Raw genomic sequence first — 19,042 nt, 5'->3', positions numbered from 1 at the left:
AATGAACAAAAAAAATTGACTCCAGCATGGATGGGAAAAAACTTTATTCACCTCTGTCAAACATTTTATTTAAGCATAACCAGCTTATTTGCATAGTTATTTTATTAAACAGTGGTCCTCAATACAAAAAGGCAGATAGTGGTCCAAGAGCCATTTACAGGTACCATAACAAGAGCTAAAACAGATCCCCCGAATAAATAAAGCACAAACAAATCACAATGTCCCTCCTTAAATAGTAGTACAAAAAGTTGGAATCAAACTGGAGCCACATTATAAGTCCTTTCAACACACGTGGCCGCCCATTTTGATGTACTGGCTTCCGGTAGCATGCTCCTTCTTTTTACTGTCTTTTTGTACTATACTGACGGAAACATCACACTGAACACACAATGTACATTATCTGCATACAACTCATTTACAGGTCAGCTTGTATCCACACACCTGTACAAGATATCTTAGTCAATCCGGATGCCACAGAAGCATGAAGTCAACTTGCCGCTATTTTTAACCAGAAGAACATTCAGGGGTCAGAAGTGAGGCACTGGGTTTGTGGCACGGCTGATGGAAACTGTGGTATGCCAGATCAGCTGAGCAGCCAGCAGCGGCATGTGAGCGATTGTCAGAGCATCTCAGGCCTGTGAATGACTGATGAAACGCAGACGGAAGTTTCATCTGGAAGGCACGGACAACTAAATATACTGTCAGTAGGTTTGCACACTTTTTTTTTTTCTTCCGTCGGTGAGAGGCGGTCTGCAGCAGAGTTTTCTTGCTCTCCAGTGTTCGACTGTAAGTAGTAGTTAGTTGCTTTCACATTAGGGCTTGATTTTCCACAGCTGCGAATTAAACAGGAGAGATAAAAGTGTCATTAAAAGACATCTTAAAAAAATGAAAGTGGTGCATCCTTCATTAAAGTTCAACTGAGTCCTTGCAATAGAGCCATTAAGCGATTAGATTAGATTAGATTAGTTTACGACAGACTTCAAAAAGACACAGACGACTCTGCTCTAAAGATCATTGACCTAACTGACATATCCCTTTAGTTTGTGAAGTTGTGTGAAATGCATTTCTTATGATGAACTTATTATAAGTATTTTCTGCCTTCACTGAAGGTTTGTCATTGCACAGTACCTTGCTACATAAGTATACATTTTCCATGTTGTGTGGAAGATCTCAACCTAAGGAATGAGGTCACTGAAGGTACCAACATCAAAAAGAGAACAGCAAAACTTACTGTGCATGGAACAAAAAATTAGCACTTGAACAGATGACAGAGACTACAGCCAGGCTATAACATTTATTCCACACTCATGTGAAAGGAAATGACTCTTCATATGAGCAGGTGGCAGTAGTTTGTATTTGTTATTGTCATTGTACAGAGCTTACCTCTCAATAATCTTGAGGACAAACTTGAGTCTGTGTGTGCCTTCTTGACTTGAAAAAAAAATCTAGAGGGCAGTATTGAGCTTCAATGTGCATTTAAGGCTCACTCTTTCATTAAGGTAATTAACATCTAAATATCATATAGAAGGAGTGGTAAATATGAGTTTCTGCTGGTGGCACCAAAAATCACCGGGACACAATATCAACGTATCACAACTTACTTATGTCTTACAACGCTCACTGAGGGGTAGATATCTGCCCACTCATCAACACAGAAACAGAGGTCGTGTAATTTTAACCTCTTTCGTTATGACCCTACTCACTCTGATGTTGAAACCGAGCAGGTCGCTGACCACAGCAGACAAAGCAGACAGGATGACAACTCTGGTGATGTTATAGATGAGGGGGTTCACTGTCAGACCCAGAAGTCTGAATGGAGTATCCAGCTCCTGGAGGAGGTAGGAGGGAATACAGCGTTACACGACACAGGGAATCATAGCCGGGGCCAAAAAAAAAGGGTCAAAGCCAGGATTTATTATTTATGGAAGGCGAACGGAAAAAAAAAAAATCTTTTCTGATCCACCAGAGGAAATTTAACGAACGAATATATTTTAACACAAATTTCCACACAAAACAACAAATGGAAACAATTTTTTATGTGTTGAAAGAGGGTATTAGGGATGTCTGGAGGAGAAATAAACTAATGTATGGAAGGTGACTGAACTATTTTAACTATTTTTGGTCAGAATAAGGAATCACTCACTTTTATATAATTTGTGTAATAGCTATACATTTTTAGTTTGATCTTTTTTTTTAAAAAAAAAAAAAAAAAAAAGCATTCAAGGAAAGGTTTGATCCCGCCTAAACTATTTAGCCATTGAGCAAATCTAACTCAAGCCTAAGTGCTCCTGTATGATAAAATACTTTGAGCCCGTGCCTGTTAATATTATATATAATGGACACTCCAGGAAGAAACTCTTAAACATCTGCTTTATCAGATTTTAGCTGAAATAAAATACGTCACATTACGAACTCATTATCCAATATTTTTGCACTCAGAGAAACACATCAGAGGTAATTCCCATAATCAGTCAAAACATATTCTTACCTTCATCAGTTTTGTAGCCAGTTTCAAAACATTGTTCACTATGTTGAGTTCCTCTTTCTTACTGGGCTTTTTCTCCATCTTTAGATACAAATTGATCTGCAACCAAGAACAGTTTTACACACCGTTAACAGTAAATATGTATTTAAACCTGCAATAACTGATACTGACTGGCAATCAGCTGGTGGTGGTGCACCCACTGAGACATAATAAACTGCAGCCTCCTGTGTCCTGCAGGCAGGGGGCCTACCTGCTCGGTGAGAAGCACAGAGGAGTTGGAGTATTTGCAGTTGGTCTTTGAGCCCAGCGTGGCCAGTCGCAACAGAAAGAGGATGAGGGAGGAGCCCCACACTAAGAGCTCCCAGTTTGTCATAGACTCCAGGAATGTCTTGTGCGAGTGCAGGAGCTGGGGCAGAGCAGAGGAACAAGGGCTCATATGAGCAGTCGACAACAGATAAAACACTTTTTATCTTTTATGTTTTACCTCCGTGGCTTATCTTTACTCAGGTAATGATTAGATTAGTTGCATTTTCTGAGTTACTTCATCTGCACAATATTATCACCTCAACATTCTCCAAAGAAAACAGATATGTATATATACACGACTGACCTGGGCACAAATGATGAACGAAATGGAAAGTGCTAAAAGGAAAATAGAGGAGACGATGACATCAACGGAGCGCTGCGGCCCTCGTCTCTGCAATGAATAAACAAATCAATGACACATTTTGACAAAGACGGCCCTCTAGTGGTGAAACTGCAGAAATACAAGTAGAAGAACACAAACCCGGAGGAAAGAGCGAAGCGACAACCACATCTTTATGTTCTGCACTTTCTTCAGTCTGAAATGAGGGATCTCAGATATCTTGGCCTTGCGAGCTGAAGTGAGGTGGCTGAAGTACTTGGCAAACAAGAGCCTCTGTCGGGGAAACATGGATATAAACCGTCAGATATAACACTTCAGCAGTAGTACTAAATGAGCAGGGGAGTAGTCCTTTTAGGCATGCAGCAATCACAAACACAGCAAAACACAAGAGGCCAAATGAAAAGGAGAGTAGAGGAAATCAGGTGAATAAAACAATAAAAATCGTGTTCATATGCGTTCATTTATTTTAATGCTCATATGGTTTTTAGAATGACTGCTTTACAATTACAATGAGCAGAGAGAAAGGTTCAACCATTTATTCATACTAGTGATCATTTAAATGTTTAAATGATCCCACTGATTATGTTCTCCACTAGTTTCACATAAAATGTAAAACTAACAAAAAACTAATTAGCAAATTATCACATTTGAGAGATGCTGCATCTCAAACACTTCTAATTGCTACGTGAAGTCAGCGCTCACCTGTTTGTAGGTCCTCTCTGCCACGCACATCATGAAGAAGAAGAGCCCCGTGAGGCAGACCCTCTGCACTGTAGTGATGAAGTAGAAAGTGTAGGCCCTGACATCACGCGGCCCCACCGCCATTTCTGCCAGCTCCGTCACGGACAGGGAGCCGAGGCTGGACATGTCCAGACGCTGAGCCAAGCGGAAGGCGAAGGGAAGCAGCGCCAGGGTCGCGGTCATAAGGCCGCCGAGCGCAAGGTAACCCAAACCCTGCTCCACCAACTTCACCTGGCGATGAGAAACACAGGCACTGGAGATGAGAGTCGCCCGGTTTGACTGGTAGAGTGTTACAAAGATTAGGGAGTAGTTGGATAAGGAAGATCTGTTCAAATATTCTGTCAATCAGCAATAAATGTAACTCTTAAAATCAAGTGATTTCTCTTTACTGCTTTGAATGAACACATATTATGAATGTACATGCTATTGTTCAAAAGTGATTATGTATCTTTGATAAAGGCAGAGTAACCCATGCTGATACTGTGTAATTATTAAAGACACTGGATTGCTACAGATGCAACTGGGTGCGTGTGCAAATGCTGGATGTCAACACTCATTGTGCAGTGGTTTGATTTCACATGTGTTTCACATTCACACACTAGCCAAGCTGCTTCTCTCGCTGAGTATGAAGCAAAATGAAGAGGTGTACCTGTGTGAGGATGATGCCGCTGATCTCGAGAACTGACATGTCTGCTTTCTTACACTCGCCCTGCTCCCAAATGATGGCGCTGACACGGTCCTTGGATGGGTGACACGCCTGGAGCCAAGACAGCTGGCACTGAGACGAAACACAACAGAAGAGAACAGAAACTCACGTCTCCAGTGTTTGCAAAGGTATGAACGTTACGGACATGTCGTGGTCTGTGGGAAATCGGAGAACTCTCGATTTTCTTACTCGGGTGATTCCTTGGAGGTTTTCGTCGTCGCTGCTCTGAGGGGTGGTTTGTGAGGGGCCCATCCCAGCGTTGTACCTCCCGTTCGCCTCGCTGTCGCTGCTTCCTGTGGAGGCGGAGTCAGGGCCCTGGAGAAGCTCCTCCCACAATGTGTCGTCAGTATCTGAGGCGGGGCGAGAGCCGACGTTCGGCCTGAGCCGCTCCACCTCAAGAGGCTTCACCATAACGGAGGCGCCGTTCCCGTCCTGTCCTCAAATCAAACGGTGTGTGTTGTTTATTTATAAAAACACACAATCTTCATGAACACGACCCAACCGCTAAACACTACAAGTGCTGCTGGAGTTTTCTACAATTTCTTTTCCTCCTCCATCTACCTTGGTAGCAGGTTAAGTCGTGCCAGAACTTTTAATTTTCCACAGCTTGCACACAGCTTATAAATCTTGCACCACTAAAATTTACTTAAACTTTTCTGATTTCTGGAGCAATGGGACACTTGTGTTTTTAAACACATCTAACACACAGTGAAGCTGTAAGGTTTACCTGAGGTCTCAGTGGAGGTTTGAGGTTTGACTTTAGTTTTCTCTTCCTAACCGACGACACTGTTGCAAACGTCGGCCTGGCTGTAGTGGGGTGCCCCTTGTGATGCGGTGCAGGTAGAATTACTTCGATCGGTTGAACGCCTTCCTCTTCCTCACTGGAGAGCTCGTCGGACGCCCGAAACCCGGAATTTCTTTTACTCTGCGACAGAAGCCACACACATAAATTTAATGTCTTCCAGCGGTAAAAACATATTCGTACAAACACATGAAGCTGGAAGAGCTGGCTTTGGTTGGACTTGTATGCATTAGCAAGGACACCAAGTAGTGGGCATCAGAAAGTCCAATAAACTCTGTCGTGCGAATAGTGCATTAACGAAAGCTCTAATGTTTATTATAAGCTTTAGTCATGACCAATGAGGAGACTGGTCATTTGCATCTTTAACCTCCTGAGACTTGAGCTTTTATTTGGTCTGCAGTTTTAATGTATAATATTTGGGATTAGGATTAGGACCAAAGTACAAAAACTAAGCATCCTTTTTGAACAGGAAGCAGAAGTACAATGTACTCATATGTGGACACTGGGATTATTTCATTATTTATATCATAAAGAAGTCACCCAATGTGTGACAAAATGTAAAACTGTTAATTTTAATAACTGAACATGCAAAAACAGAATTGTGAACAATGAAGCACCAACGTCCTCAAACGAGTGCTTGCTAATTAGCAACGTTGTAGCTCGTTGCTATTGATAAAATGTGTTAATTTTGCACGTCATATCAAACTAGAAACGTTAATAATCATAAATAAATAAGGTTTAACCTTTGCTACCACTAGATGGCAGAGTAAAGCGTCCACTAATGAAGACAATGGATTTAAAAACCTAAAGCTGAATGTTGCCATATGAAGATGAAACACTGCTGAGACACAGTATTAACATCAGTTCGCAAAAAGTTTCATCCTCATTCATGCTGAGTCTAGAGTTTTTAGAGGGAACAACTCATTGGGAAAGACAGGGCACCATCGGGTTAATCTGTGCAACATCCGCTAATTGCAACATCAGGTTGTCGTGTGAGTTTCATCTCACAGATGTTCTGTGAATTCTTCTAAATGACTGTTGGGGTAGTGAAGAAGTGAAGAACCCGCTAGGATGAGTGGAGCAACATCTTGAACAGAGCTCTGACTCCGGGTTTGCTGAGAACGAGAGCTCACTGACAAACAGTTTGTTGACCAGAGAGATGAGTGACTGTACCCTTCTCTCCTCGTTGCTGTATAACGGCTGGCTTTCGCTGAACTGCTGCTGCGCGTCCTCGCTCTCGTTCTTCCCCTCTGATTTCTTCACCCCTCTGCCCTTCCTCGGCCTGAAGGAGACAAAACGAGAATAAGAGTCAACGATCAGAAATGGCAGACACAGCAGGCAACGTCAAAAACTGTGGTTTGGAACTCCATTTATACAGTAGCATGCAACTGTGCACTAAAGACTAACGAGTCAGACAGTGTTTAGTTTTGTTGCTGCTGATTCAGACTTGATGTTTTGGTGAACATTATGAGTTCTCGGGTCATTAGTTCTGTATTACAAACTCTTTTTCCAGTGGAGATTCTGATATTTATTCATTGCCTCTTCTGGTTTGATATGTTCGAAAGTGTAATATAAAAGCAGTAAAGGTAAAATAAAATAAAACAGCAGCAGTGTTTTGTCTGAGGATGGCAGAGTCACGACCTCGTGACTCTGGGTCCAACTGTGTTTCTTCTGATTTTCTGTGTTAGCCAAGAGGTCAGAGAGTGTTACAGCGTGAGCAAATACAAGAGCGCAGTGTCTGACAACAAGGGGAAAGCACCTCCTCCTGCGCGCAGGGCTGGTGGTGCTGCTGGCAGCTGGACTGCCTGAGGGCCACCGGCTGGACTCTGTCGACACAATCTGGCAGTGCACGGTGCCCAGCAGCAGCATCAGACACATGGGCCCGAACACCTCGCTGGCACTTGCCCCGGGGACCTCCAAGTAAAGCACCACCGCTGCCACTGAGGGGAGCAAAACATTTGGCAACAGCAAACAAAACGGTCTCTTAGGGGAGGCATTATAACAAAATTCAGTCTTACTAATGAGGTCTCTTCTGTGTGGTTCAGGTGTGACGGATAACACATTCACTGTGGCACATGATTTAAACGGCGCTAAACGGAGTGTGCGATTTTAAGCGCTGAGGATGGTTTTAAATTTGAATCTAATTGTAAAAAACAACATTATAAATTTGAAAAGAATCTTTATCACACAAAGACATTTGTACTTTATTTTTATTACTGTCTCCGTGTTTAGTAAAATCAACACAAACAAAACATCCTCACTCAGCAAAGCATATATCTTGCATATTTTATGTACAAAATGTGCAGTATTTCTCTCAGAATTAGTGTTTCCTTGTTTTCTGTGGTCACTTAAGCACGTTAATGATCAGTAATGTCATTGTTTATTCTATTATTCAGGTGAGCGTCATAAGAATCTCTTGCACGTTGTATGAACAGGATTGAACAAGATTAGAAATAGTGAGCTGACCTTGCATGAAGTAGAGCACAAGGATGCAGGTGGAGATGGGCTTGGAGGTCACCTGGATCCACCACTGGAAGAAGAACGGAAAGAGCAGCACTCTGACCAAACCCTTTCGAGTCAGAGCCGTCCATGGGCTCTCTGGTTTCGCTTTGCTGAACGTTGATCCTGCAGGTAGGAAACAAGCGGTTTAATCCATTATTGATGTATCCACGAAGACTGGCTCACACTAGTCGAATTACATTTAATTTAAGCTGCGACACAAAGCAGGATTTAACGGGCACAAACATACACAACAAGCAGTTTGTGAGATAAGTAGAGCAATGTGCATGCGGGCAGTATATTAATTTGTACACTTTTCTTTGTTCTTGAACAATTAAATCATTGGAAACATCACTTCATTCATTCTCACCTCTAACCAAGTCGACATCGATGAGGTCTGATTTGATGTAACCCGTCCTCTTTGGTTTGCTCTCCAAACCCTGGATAAATGAATGGAAACAAGTTCCATCAGCTTAGGGATTATTCTCAACACAAATCCACACAAATGTATTCCTTTACAGAAACATGTCAGGGTTTTACATTTAGGTCCGCCTTTTCCAGAGATTTCTCCCAGACTTGTTGATCATAGGCCCCGATCTGGAACAAGAAACAACACTTTCAAAATGTAGTATATACAAACTTCGTGTTTTTTTTTTCCATCTGTTTTTGTGCAGGCTGGGGGGAACACAGAGGCAAAGCTGTCTTCTTTACAGACATTGGTGTATATTGAGATAAATTTAGGTATTTAAACACATTTAAAAAATCAAATTAAGAGCCTCTTATGCGTTATGAGTAGGGTACAGATGTTTCAAATTCGTCTATATTCACTACTGGAGATAAACGCAGCAGAAATCACTTTCTTTTACACCCCATTGCTTTCCAGACACGTCTACACAAGGCACATCAAATCTTATTGTTGTTTTATGCAAATCAGATTAACTGCGCAGCCTAAGCTCACACAATGAACTGGAAAATTACAGTGATGCCTCTGACAGTAATTCGTGGCAGGCTTATGGCATTTTTTCTTTTACAGCATTGCAGCACAGTAAACAAAACAAAAAAAGTTGCATATTTTATTTTAAAGTTTGTAATTAGTCTGAATGTCAATGCCTTTTTGTCAGTGAGCTGGATCCCTATCAAGCAAATAAATATAATGAATGAACTTGTACTGTATGCTGGATTTTTCTGGGTCCAACATTAAAGTTGACATAAAAATATGACGCTAACTCGCCACACAATTTAATATCTATGAAAACCATTCAGTGGCACTTTGACAACTAAAGAGAGCTTAATAGCTTAGTTAATAAATTAACGTATAGTTTGGATGTATTGTTCTTACCTTCTCTTGATACCAGGCTATTCTGGCCATTGTCATTAGATACTGGAACCAGTGAACTCGGATCAGGTCATTTCACATGGAGGAGGGAAGGACTGGGCAGAAATCCAGATCTGTTCACTGGACAAAAAACAAAACAAATAAATGTTTACACAGATATGTGAAGCGGACTGAAAAGCACAACCAAGAGGTAGATCAGGTTAGCTGTAAATACAGTGTTTATTTATGCACCTGTTAACACTAAACAAATCCCAGCGAGCTAAATGTTGGCTAACTTGGGCCGCCCGTTGGAAAGTAGCCAAAGAAACTTACCTGGAGTTAAACAGCACGATGGGTTTGGCACGAACAGGAGAAATCCTTTAGTGGTCATCACAAACTGATCCCCAAATATTTTCTTTTTACGAGTTTGAGGGGCGTCGCAGCGTCTTGTTGTCAAGTTACCCCCACTGCTAGCTACGCATGCTGTTAGCTTCACCTGCCTCGCGGCGTTTCGAGACAAATTATAACCTGTAAAACGCTACATTTTTAACACCTATTCTCCTCATGCTCATATAACTATTTCCCAGTGCGTTTGTTTCAGTTGTTCTGTACTTTTTATCTCATTCTTCCGCTTCCCTTTTCCGGGGTTTGTTGTGGGTTAAAAGGGTTGTCGTTTTACCCGAGTTTAGTCTTTCAGGAGACGTGCAAATTCCTTACATGTACGTATGATTGTCAGACCATAAAAAACGAACAATGCTTAAACGTTTTATACATAATTAGGGAGTTTCACGTTAATGTATACGTTTGTTAGTATACGTTTTCCATAAGAAGTATACATCGGTAAGGGGAAAGTGATGCCTGACAGGCGAAACTCAGGACAAAAACTGACCCAGAAGTTGTCGTCTAATATTTCAGCCAATCAGAGCGCAGCAGGAGTGAACGACTGAACAAATACATATGACATGATAATAATGGTTATGTAAGCAAACTAGGTTCAGTGTCGAATAAACATGTGAGCAATGAAAAGGTGGGGCCGGATTTTTTTTTTTTAAACTGAGTTCAGTCTCCACATTTTTTTATCTACTAAACCTTTTCCAAAATGCCAGTAGTTATGGTGGATACACTACAAGTCCCATTATTTTTCATTTACTTCTCTGGACAAATGACAGCCGGATTTAAGAATTAAGATTTGGCTGAAAACACAAATATGCATCATATCATAAATGAAACAAGTGGACATCAGTGGACAAAGTTAATTGAATAATAAATTAATTCTTGAAATGCTTGATACAGATACATATAATAACTGTATATTTACAATTTTAATTAGGATTTTTGATTAAATATGCTGCCTATACGCAACAGAAAGCCTTGTAAGGTCACAGCAAGCCAGTACTCTCTCGTGCTACGTTCTAAAGATTCAATTGCTTTGCTAACTTAACATTCATCTGTGCTGAAATGCTCAAAATTATCTAAGAGTCAGCAGGCTGTCAAGACAGACACAGAGTCATTTCTCATTCGACTCTGGACTGTCCGCTGACAGTTGGTCTTGCTCTGCTGCACACACAATCTTCGCCTTGACCTTCTTGTTGGAAGAAATGATAAAGTAAGGGCTGAGAGAGGCGTAGCAGGACGAGAAGAACACCCTCATATCAGCCACCACTGGTGACACCTTTGCCACCGTCAGCATGTAGATCCAGATCACGTTATCAATCCCGAAGAACACCACGTAGAGAACCACCAGGGTCACCACGGTTTTGGCCGCCCTGGTCTCCGCCCCGCCGCCGTGAGACCGACGGATCCCTCTCACCTGGCGGCTGTGGCGGTGGAGAAGCAGCAGTATGTACCCGCTGGAGGCCACCATCAAGGCAACAAATGCAAAATCCCTCCCAGAGACAGCCACCCCATTAATCACGTAAGACAGGCTGTCTCTGAAATCCACATGACAGAAGCCCAGGTTGAGGGTAAAGGCAGGGACGGTGCCATTGCGTGGAGCCATGGAGAAGAAAGGGGCTGCGATGCATATGGCCATGTTGAGGAGCCACAGTCCTGCAAAGGTGGGCAGGACAAGGGAGGGGAGAGCTGGTTTCAGCCTTGACAAACGGGGCCCGGCGGGGGCGATGGTCACAGCCTGAAACACACTGAGCATGCAGGTGATGCAGACGGACAAAGCCCGGCCAATGCGGTAGGCGTAGATTACCACCTTACAGCCAGGATCATTCAGTAGATCTGTCAGCCCAAACACAGTCATGGTCTGGGGGACACAGCGGGTCAGTAGCAGCATCAGGTTGGCGAAGGCCAGGTGGCACAGGATCATGTCCACGGGAAGGATCTTGGGTTCGGTGCAAATGATATGGGCATACGCCAGCAGTACCACAGCGTTGCCCAAGATGCCCATACCTGTTTGCAAGAGGAAGGAGACCCCTTTGATGGTCACACACAGATCCATGGCAGCAAGCCCTGTCAGGATTTGCAAAACAAACCTTGAATGAATACACTTTGCTGCATGCATTTTCCAAATAGTTTCCATTACCTTACACAACCAGCTAACATGTATGTGCTTGTGTTGCACTAAGCTCACCTGAAGTTGCAGAGGAAAAATAAAATGAAGCGAAGAGCTGGTGTAACTACAATTTATAATCTTCGAGGCCCGTTGGGAGCATTGGCTAAGATCACTCTGTTCAACCCACAGTTTGGCAAATTAATGCAACAAACTAAATATGACTCAGATCACCTCGGGGGCGAGCACTGCAAGGGGATCGGTACCACTGTCTTAAAACAATAATTTCCCATATGAACGTTGCTTCCTCCTGTTCATTAAAATATTCTTAATTAACATGCTTACTGTGTAGGCAATAGGGGATGTAATCCAAAGTCTTCGTTCTGTTTATAGAAAGCTAATACGAGACTCCAGTAAATCAAACCAAGCAGATACATTCCTAATTTATAGTTCTCTTTAAGGTTTTACTAGTGTTTCCATGCTTGCTAAAACTACGAAAGAAAGGCTTATTTGTATTAACCCACTCCACTGTGCAGTCGTATTAGCGCCAGATAAGTTATTTGTACACAGATCTGTTGTCCCATTATTAGGGTGAGGGTTAGTGTCCCAACACACTTCCCACCCTGGAAGTGTATTATAAACACCCAACTTGAGTGCACTTACATTCAAATTGCAAAATGTTACTTTTTTGGTTTCTCTTGACAGAAAGACTGCACATCAGTCTCCTGAGATACCACACAGTAACACTATTTCCCTGTGGAGTGAAAATAATAACCTCTGCGGAGGCAAGAGTGTGTGGTTATTGTTGATGCAAAAGCAGCCCGGCGATGCCTTGAATGAGCCATCAAGAGGCTTTTTACATGCATTGCTTTTGCTTCAGCGTACGCTCCTATTCCTCCTTCATGTCCTGGGAGCATGTTAAAAGACACAAAGGAGCAAGACAATTAGTCAAATAACAATGCATGTCTGTACTAATTGGGGGCACAGGGACAACCAGTCATTACTGATTTTTAATAATGATGATATAACTCTCAGCAGCGGCATGTGCAACATACCCGAGTTTTCTAGCGATATAAACTGGAAAAAAGGCGAGTGCGTCATTCAGAGCTCCCCATCCTTCTGCTAACTTCTGTATCACTCAGCTGCGAAATTCGGAAACAGTGTGGTGAAACAGTACCGCTTGAGGAGCTCGCGTTCTCTTGGGACGAAGCCTCGGAATAAATCATCATAACATGTGTTGTTTCCCAGTGTGTTTTAAACATGTTTACACGTTCAGAGAGCTAATTAAAATGGCGAGTTCAAGCATGTCCCACTCGGGGGATTGCAACAAGCACAAGCACAGACCCCCCCCTCATGACATGAGATTTGATGTCTTTGATTATGGCTGATGTAAAGTGTTTTTCACCGCTGCGCTAATTCAATTTTAATTGTGTTGCAATAAAGATGAAGTTTACACGCTTATGGTATACACTTAAACATCGAAAACTCCGGGCTGTGTCATGGAATTGATGCGATTTTTCTGCGCTTTCTTGTGATAACATGCGATTACATGTTATAGTGTATTTCTGATGAATTTTAGGTCACAGTTTTGCATGTATAGTATAGTATAATGAGACTTTGCACACTATGGTGCAGACATACAGCATTCTGTTTTAGAAAGTAGTGCCGTGTAATACGTCCTTTACTTGGCAAATGCCCTCCTGTACAGGGACATCATCAAAATTAGCTCAAGTAAAAAACATTTTACTTTTAAAGTATGCTGGTGAGGGCAACAGCTTTGGTTGGCAAAGAGGATACTCGCTTCTTAACGTGCCAGTTAATCTGTCCCACAGCAGAGATGTAGTTTAAGAAGCTTTTGACTTGGCAGCCTCTCACTCTGATATTGACGTCCTTATTTGCATTGACCTCCCATGACTTTACAATCAGTTTGTCTTTAAAACTTAAATTGGCTGACTCTTAACTCTGAGGCTTCTTGTGTTTTGTGCATTCAAACACACAACCAAGGTGAATCATTTGCGCGTGATGCTTCGTCAAAAACACACGCTGCACTTTTAAAGTGCGTCAGGTTCACCGAGACCATTCGTCAGTTCAAATACCTGTCTGCAGTTTTCTCTCAGTCTTTTTAAATCAGATGTGATCGTTGCAGACAAGTCAAGCAGCCAAAAATAAATCTTTAATTTTTCAGCCAGCTCATCGAGACAGACACAGGGATCTGTCTTCTGCATTAAACACCACATATTAAAAGGGAGGAATGGTGAATATGTAACATGGGAAATAGAATATGCTAGCAAATAAAATTCAAAACGTGGAAGAACATATAAACATATAATCTTTATTTAATACCCGTTTTTGTGCCTTCACTTGAAAGAGAAAATTTCCCTCAGAGCAGTGACACTGAAAAAAGTCCAATTAAAAGTAAATGTGCAGAATAAGTACATATTAAACCAATGAAACTATCAAAACATTCAGCTTAAATGAGAAATTTGATGAGGTTCAGCAGATGTGAACAATTTCATTAATGCTCATATTGTAGCATTATAAGAGAAGTCTATTTTAATTTCAACCGAGGACATGTCTCATTATGTTCTCATGACAAATGAACTTAATATTCATTACCAATTCCCTGCTGCAGTTAAATCATGTTGCCTGGCCACACTGATTTGTTCCTACAACATCCTCACAGTTAAGGTTTAATTCCATTTTTAGAAATTTGATCTCATCGGGTGAATTACACACTCATAAATTGAATGCTACGTCACGCTCTAGTAATGAAAAATTTGCGTGATCTATCACGTAGTCCGAGTGGAACGGCCTTTGGCTCCTACTTAGTTTCATCTTTCTCCACTGGAGGACACTGTGGTGTTGGTATCCCGCTAACCAACATGAGGAAGGTGTCTTTAATAAGTAGTGGCTTTTGAAATTGATTGCAGAAATGAAAAATACCAAAGTAATGTCAGGGGTTTTGTAAGGAAATCTATATATAGGCTCAGTAATTAGAAAATGGATTTAGTAGCCTCCACTCAGGGAAACTGTGACAATGAGGAACGATTGTAATCTGTTTTTGACAATAAACATGAGACTAATAGGTATTATCTTGTCATTATCAGCGTCTTCTCTGTCCATTGGCGAGCTCTTTATTCCTTTTAAATGAACACAATCACAGCTTTCTCTGTGTTTTCCTGTCTGTCTATAACCCGACAGGGGGACAAAAGCAGTCATCTGAATTGATCTCAAGTAATTGGAGGCTGAGGGAAGACAAGTCAGTGGACCATGCAAAACAGATCCAACAGCCGGTACTTGTTTGCAAGTATAAGAACACAAACAACCTGAGTACTTCAGGAGGGGAGGATCACATTGTGTCAGACACAAGGCTCACTTCACAGCTCTTCATCTTTGCTGCCGTCAGGTGGGAGTATGAACTTCTACAAGGATCTTTGTATTACGTGATGTTTGGAAGTATATGCATGTGTTTTTTATTTGTTTTATTCTTTGTTTAATCTCTGCAGGAATGTCATCCGAGGAGTTTGTTCGTGGGATGCTCTACGTGTCCCTCACAGTTGTTGGAGTTCCGGGAAACACTGCGGTGATTGTTGCATTCCTCCTTTTGTTCTACCAGGAGAACCGCCTCCTCCCAGCTGATGCCATCGTCCTCCACCTGGCCTGTGCTAACCTGCTGGTGGTGGGCGTGCGCTGCCTGTTGGAGACCCTGGCCTCCTTCCACGTGGTCAACGTCTTTGACGACATCGGCTGCAAGGCCGTGATCTTTATCTACAGAACTTCTCGCTCCCTCTCAATCTGGCTCACCTTCCTCCTGAGTGCCTACCAGTGCCTCAGCATCGCCCCTCCTGGGTCGCGCTGGGCCTCCGTTCGCACATCAGTAGCTAACTACCTGGGCGTTTTGTTCCTCTTCCTCTGGATCCTCAACACGTGCATGTCCTCGGCAGGCATCATGTTCTCCTTCAGCACTCACAACGCTTCTAGTCTGACGAACAATGGCATCAACGTGGAATTCTGCTACGTCGTCTTCCCTTCAAAGTTGTCCAAAGAGGCCAACGGTGCAGCCCAAGTGGGCAGAGACGTGGTGCCCATGGTCCTCATGACTGTAGCCAGTATGATCATCCTGGTTTTTCTTTACAAACACAGCCAGCAGGTGAAGGGGCTCCGCAGCAGCAGCGGCAGCAGAGCTGGTGGTGGCGGTGGCGGCGGCGGCGGGGGAAGTGGCGGAGCCGAGCAACGGGCTGCCAAAGCTGTGGTGGCACTTGTTACCTTGTATGTGGTCCTCTATGGGGTGGATAATGGGCTCTGGGTGTACACTCTCACTGTGAGGAAAACAATGAGTTCCTCTCTGATGTCTGACCTGCGTATATTCTTCTCTTCGCTGTATGCAGCACTAAGCCCTCTGGTTATCATCGCATCTAACAGGAAGGTGAACAGCAGACTGAGGTGTGTAACACAGGAGAAGCCAGTCCAGGAGAAAGGTACAAGTCTTGCCACTATGTGAGGCCTACTGGGATGGATGATTGTTCACGGGGCTACAGGGGAAGAGGTGAAGCTAAGGCTGGATCATACCATACATGCGTCATTCTGTCTTTGGAAGGTTACTGGGTGTAATCACTTCTGACAGGAGTTACACAGACCCTGCTTTCCTCTCTGGTGCTTTTCATAACACAGTTTCTTATATGTGCTCTTATACCTGTTTTTCAGAGGATGGCTGATGGGATTTATTGCGTTACTGCCTGTAATTAAAGAAGAAAATAGTCATAACAGCCCTGTTCCTCAGTAACAAGTCTGTACAAATCTGTGCTGATCTGGCACGATGTTGTTTTTAGTTTATTTATTATGTTCCCCCCATCTTAATTGGATGGAAGAATTATAGTCGGCTGATCCGGAGCTCAATGTAGCTGTCAAATGACTTCCAGCTGCCCATTTAGCTCTAATTAAGGCTTTGAATAGCATCTGGGAAATGTCCCGTGGTAATGAGGCAGGTTAATTGTCCCACAGAGAATTGGTTAAAAACCTGATGTGAAAATATATTCTTTAGAGGCGTAATAAAAAAAAAAGGATGTTCATAACTCCACGATGAATTAGTAATAATGCTGACAATGTACGTCTTGAGGTCTCCGGGTGCAGCTGTGAGATGAGAAGACGTTAGGGACACAAAGCTACACCTTGAAACGAGCTGCGAAGCGTTTGCTTTGGACGCGGCGCTGTGGGAATTTAGGAGTCATTATGTAATTGCCGAGTCTTGGAGAAGCAAGGGCAGAGAGACGGGGTGAGGACATAACAACCTCTGTGAGTGACAGTCCAAAAGACATAAAGTGGGCCTGCCAGCACTCTGTGATCCTGTAATAACTCTAAAGTGCAATCAGTGCTGCTCCATTCAGCTGCTGTCGCAATGCAGGTAAGGCAGAGGTGGAAAAGTCGTCTTTCTGTGCTTGTGCAGAAACTGTTGCATTCAGGCTGACATCAAAGGACATTAGAGGTCATTTGTTTTTCGTCACAGAGCAAAACTCCTTTATTGTAAAAGCCGCGAGCATTAAAACTCTCAATTATGTGATCATGTTTGTCTCTTTCTTTCTTTCGAAGCAAATTCCAGACGATAAATTCCATGTGTCTTACTCTTCAAACCACTGAAATCTGATTGGCACTTTACACAGACTCCGGTGGAATGAAGGATAGAATACATGGATGGTTTCACAAGAGCCTCTGGGGACGTTTGGCGAACGCCGGTGTTTCCCTCCAGCGCTCGCAGCGATGCCGTTTCTTTTTCTGCCAGGGAAAAAAAGCGGAAGATTAGTTCAAACATACAGATACGTGAAAGACAGGTTCCATTGAAGTGTGCGCTCAAGTCGCTTTTTACGTGCGAGTGTGTGTGTGTGTGTGTGTGTGTGTGTGTGTGTGTGTGTGTGCAGGGTGTGCCAGGCGGGCCTCTCCCTGCACAAGACTGGACCTGTTTTCGCTGTTTTTCATCCTCCTGGAGTCCTTTGAGCCTGATGAATGCAGGGTGGCGTAGAACAAGTAGAGACCAAACAAATGTTACCCTCGCTTTCTGTCTCACTCTCATGACTCACACACTTGAGTTCTAAGACTTACTTCCGTGTAAAAAAAAAAAAAAAATAAATAAAAAATGACTAAACACCCTGTTGAATTTTTTCTTAGCCGTAGCTCAACGTACCTCGTGTGTGCACTTTACAAATGTGTCAAACATTTGTAAAGTGCACACACGAGCTGGAAGATAACAACAATAAAGCAACCGTAACTGAGATTTTCAAGTCTTTTCAAAACTTCTGTTTCTCTGTTAATTAGACACCCAATACAAACCTGTGCAAAAATCACACACCCAAACAAACAAACAAAAAAAAGCTGTCAATGCGTCCAGAGTGAAAATAAAATTGTTGCGTTGCACGAGTATCCTGCCGCTTCCACCTCTGCTCTGCCTGATGTCAGTGGGTTTACCTGCACCAGGTACAGGGATTTTTGTCCCCGCGTCCACCAATAGCAAAGCAGCAGCCGGGGTTAAACCTCCCCCTTTTTTGAGTCAGTCACACCCAGTAGCCCTCTTTACTCAGGGAATGAAGCAAACGCATCTCCTCCCCCGCGGAAATCTGCAATACACAAACTAAATGTTTACACTGCAGTAACAAACTTGAATGGAAAATAACTACCGAATATTTGATTATGATAAATTAAATAGTTTTAAAAAGGCGATGAACCAATTTTTCTTTGAAATTACCAAAACTGTAATTTAGTTACTAATCTCAAACATTCTTCTCTCTCGTGTGTCTTTCTATTTTTTTTTTTTTTTCCAGTTAAGGAGAGTTTAGTCTCGAAACTCGGGGGCTTATTACCGTGGTACATTCAAAACCCAAATTTTAAGTAAATGACAGACATGAAAAGCCATTTTTAAGAGCGCTGATACCGTCTTTGCCTTCCCTTCAAAGGGATGTTTCTCCAGACGCGTTGCTTGGAGGATTTATTCCCTGTTTGAGAGACGCTGCCGTTGTAGAATGACACAATGAAAACTTTATGTAAATCAACTCTTTTTGGATTTTCTTTAAATACCGAGCTCGCTGTTAAAAAGAAAAAAAAAACAGAATCACATCTTAGAAGTGGTTTTATTTCCGTTCGCATTTAGTGCGCGCTTTTCCGAACACAAATAAAAAATATATTTAAATCGTGTGCTTGGAAGTTTACATCAGAATACCTGCCCGTTGGCCTCAGTTTAATGCGATTTTTATGCACTTTTTCAGAAGTTTCAGACTTGTGTGACCCATTTCTTTGTATCCGCCCAGTTTAACAGACAGTGAACGCACACGGTCGTGTTCCGACTTGCCTGGAATGCTGCGCT

The 19,042-nt window shown here is 42.6% G+C and overlaps 3 protein-coding genes across 5 annotated transcripts; 1 reads left to right on the top strand and 2 right to left on the bottom strand.

Moving 5' to 3' along the window:
• Positions 1-27: 27 nt before the first annotated feature.
• Positions 28-9,807, bottom strand: phtf1 (putative homeodomain transcription factor 1). Of its 3 annotated transcripts, none has more exons than XM_047583749.1 (17): positions 9,528-9,807; positions 9,219-9,335; positions 8,420-8,476; positions 8,250-8,319; positions 7,847-8,005; positions 7,140-7,320; positions 6,554-6,662; positions 5,306-5,503; positions 4,768-5,010; positions 4,522-4,650; positions 3,834-4,151; positions 3,273-3,404; positions 3,096-3,182; positions 2,736-2,891; positions 2,489-2,584; positions 1,704-1,829; positions 28-833 (listed from the first exon to the last, which is right to left on the bottom strand). In XM_047583749.1, exons 2-17 carry the CDS (start codon positions 9,252-9,254, stop codon positions 813-815), a joined length of 2,118 nt encoding a protein of 705 aa, XP_047439705.1. In that variant the 5' UTR covers positions 9,255-9,335; positions 9,528-9,807; the 3' UTR covers positions 28-812. The 3 variants fall into 3 exon arrangements, with proteins under 3 accessions (XP_047439705.1, XP_047439706.1, XP_047439707.1); XM_047583750.1 differs by having other exon boundaries at positions 3,834-4,103; positions 9,528-9,805; XM_047583751.1 differs by lacking the exons at positions 7,140-7,320; positions 9,219-9,335; positions 9,528-9,807.
• A 176-nt stretch (positions 9,808-9,983) lies between these two features.
• On the bottom strand, positions 9,984-11,646 carry LOC125007141 (olfactory receptor class A-like protein 1). Its single transcript, XM_047583753.1, has one exon. It carries the CDS (start codon positions 11,641-11,643, stop codon positions 10,702-10,704), a length of 942 nt encoding a protein of 313 aa, XP_047439709.1. The 5' UTR covers positions 11,644-11,646; the 3' UTR covers positions 9,984-10,701.
• Positions 11,647-14,220: 2,574 nt separating this feature from the next.
• On the top strand, positions 14,221-18,102 carry LOC125006946 (olfactory receptor class A-like protein 1). The gene has a single exon (XM_047583478.1). It carries the CDS (start codon positions 15,155-15,157, stop codon positions 16,193-16,195), a length of 1,041 nt encoding a protein of 346 aa, XP_047439434.1. The 5' UTR covers positions 14,221-15,154; the 3' UTR covers positions 16,196-18,102.
• Positions 18,103-19,042: the final 940 nt, after the last annotated feature.

Source organism: Mugil cephalus, chromosome 4 (assembly GCF_022458985.1).
Source record: "Mugil cephalus isolate CIBA_MC_2020 chromosome 4, CIBA_Mcephalus_1.1, whole genome shotgun sequence".
Classification (NCBI taxonomy): domain Eukaryota; kingdom Metazoa; phylum Chordata; class Actinopteri; order Mugiliformes; family Mugilidae; genus Mugil; species Mugil cephalus.
Note: the sequence above shows the minus strand (reverse complement) of the source record. Positions and strands in the feature narration are given on the sequence as shown.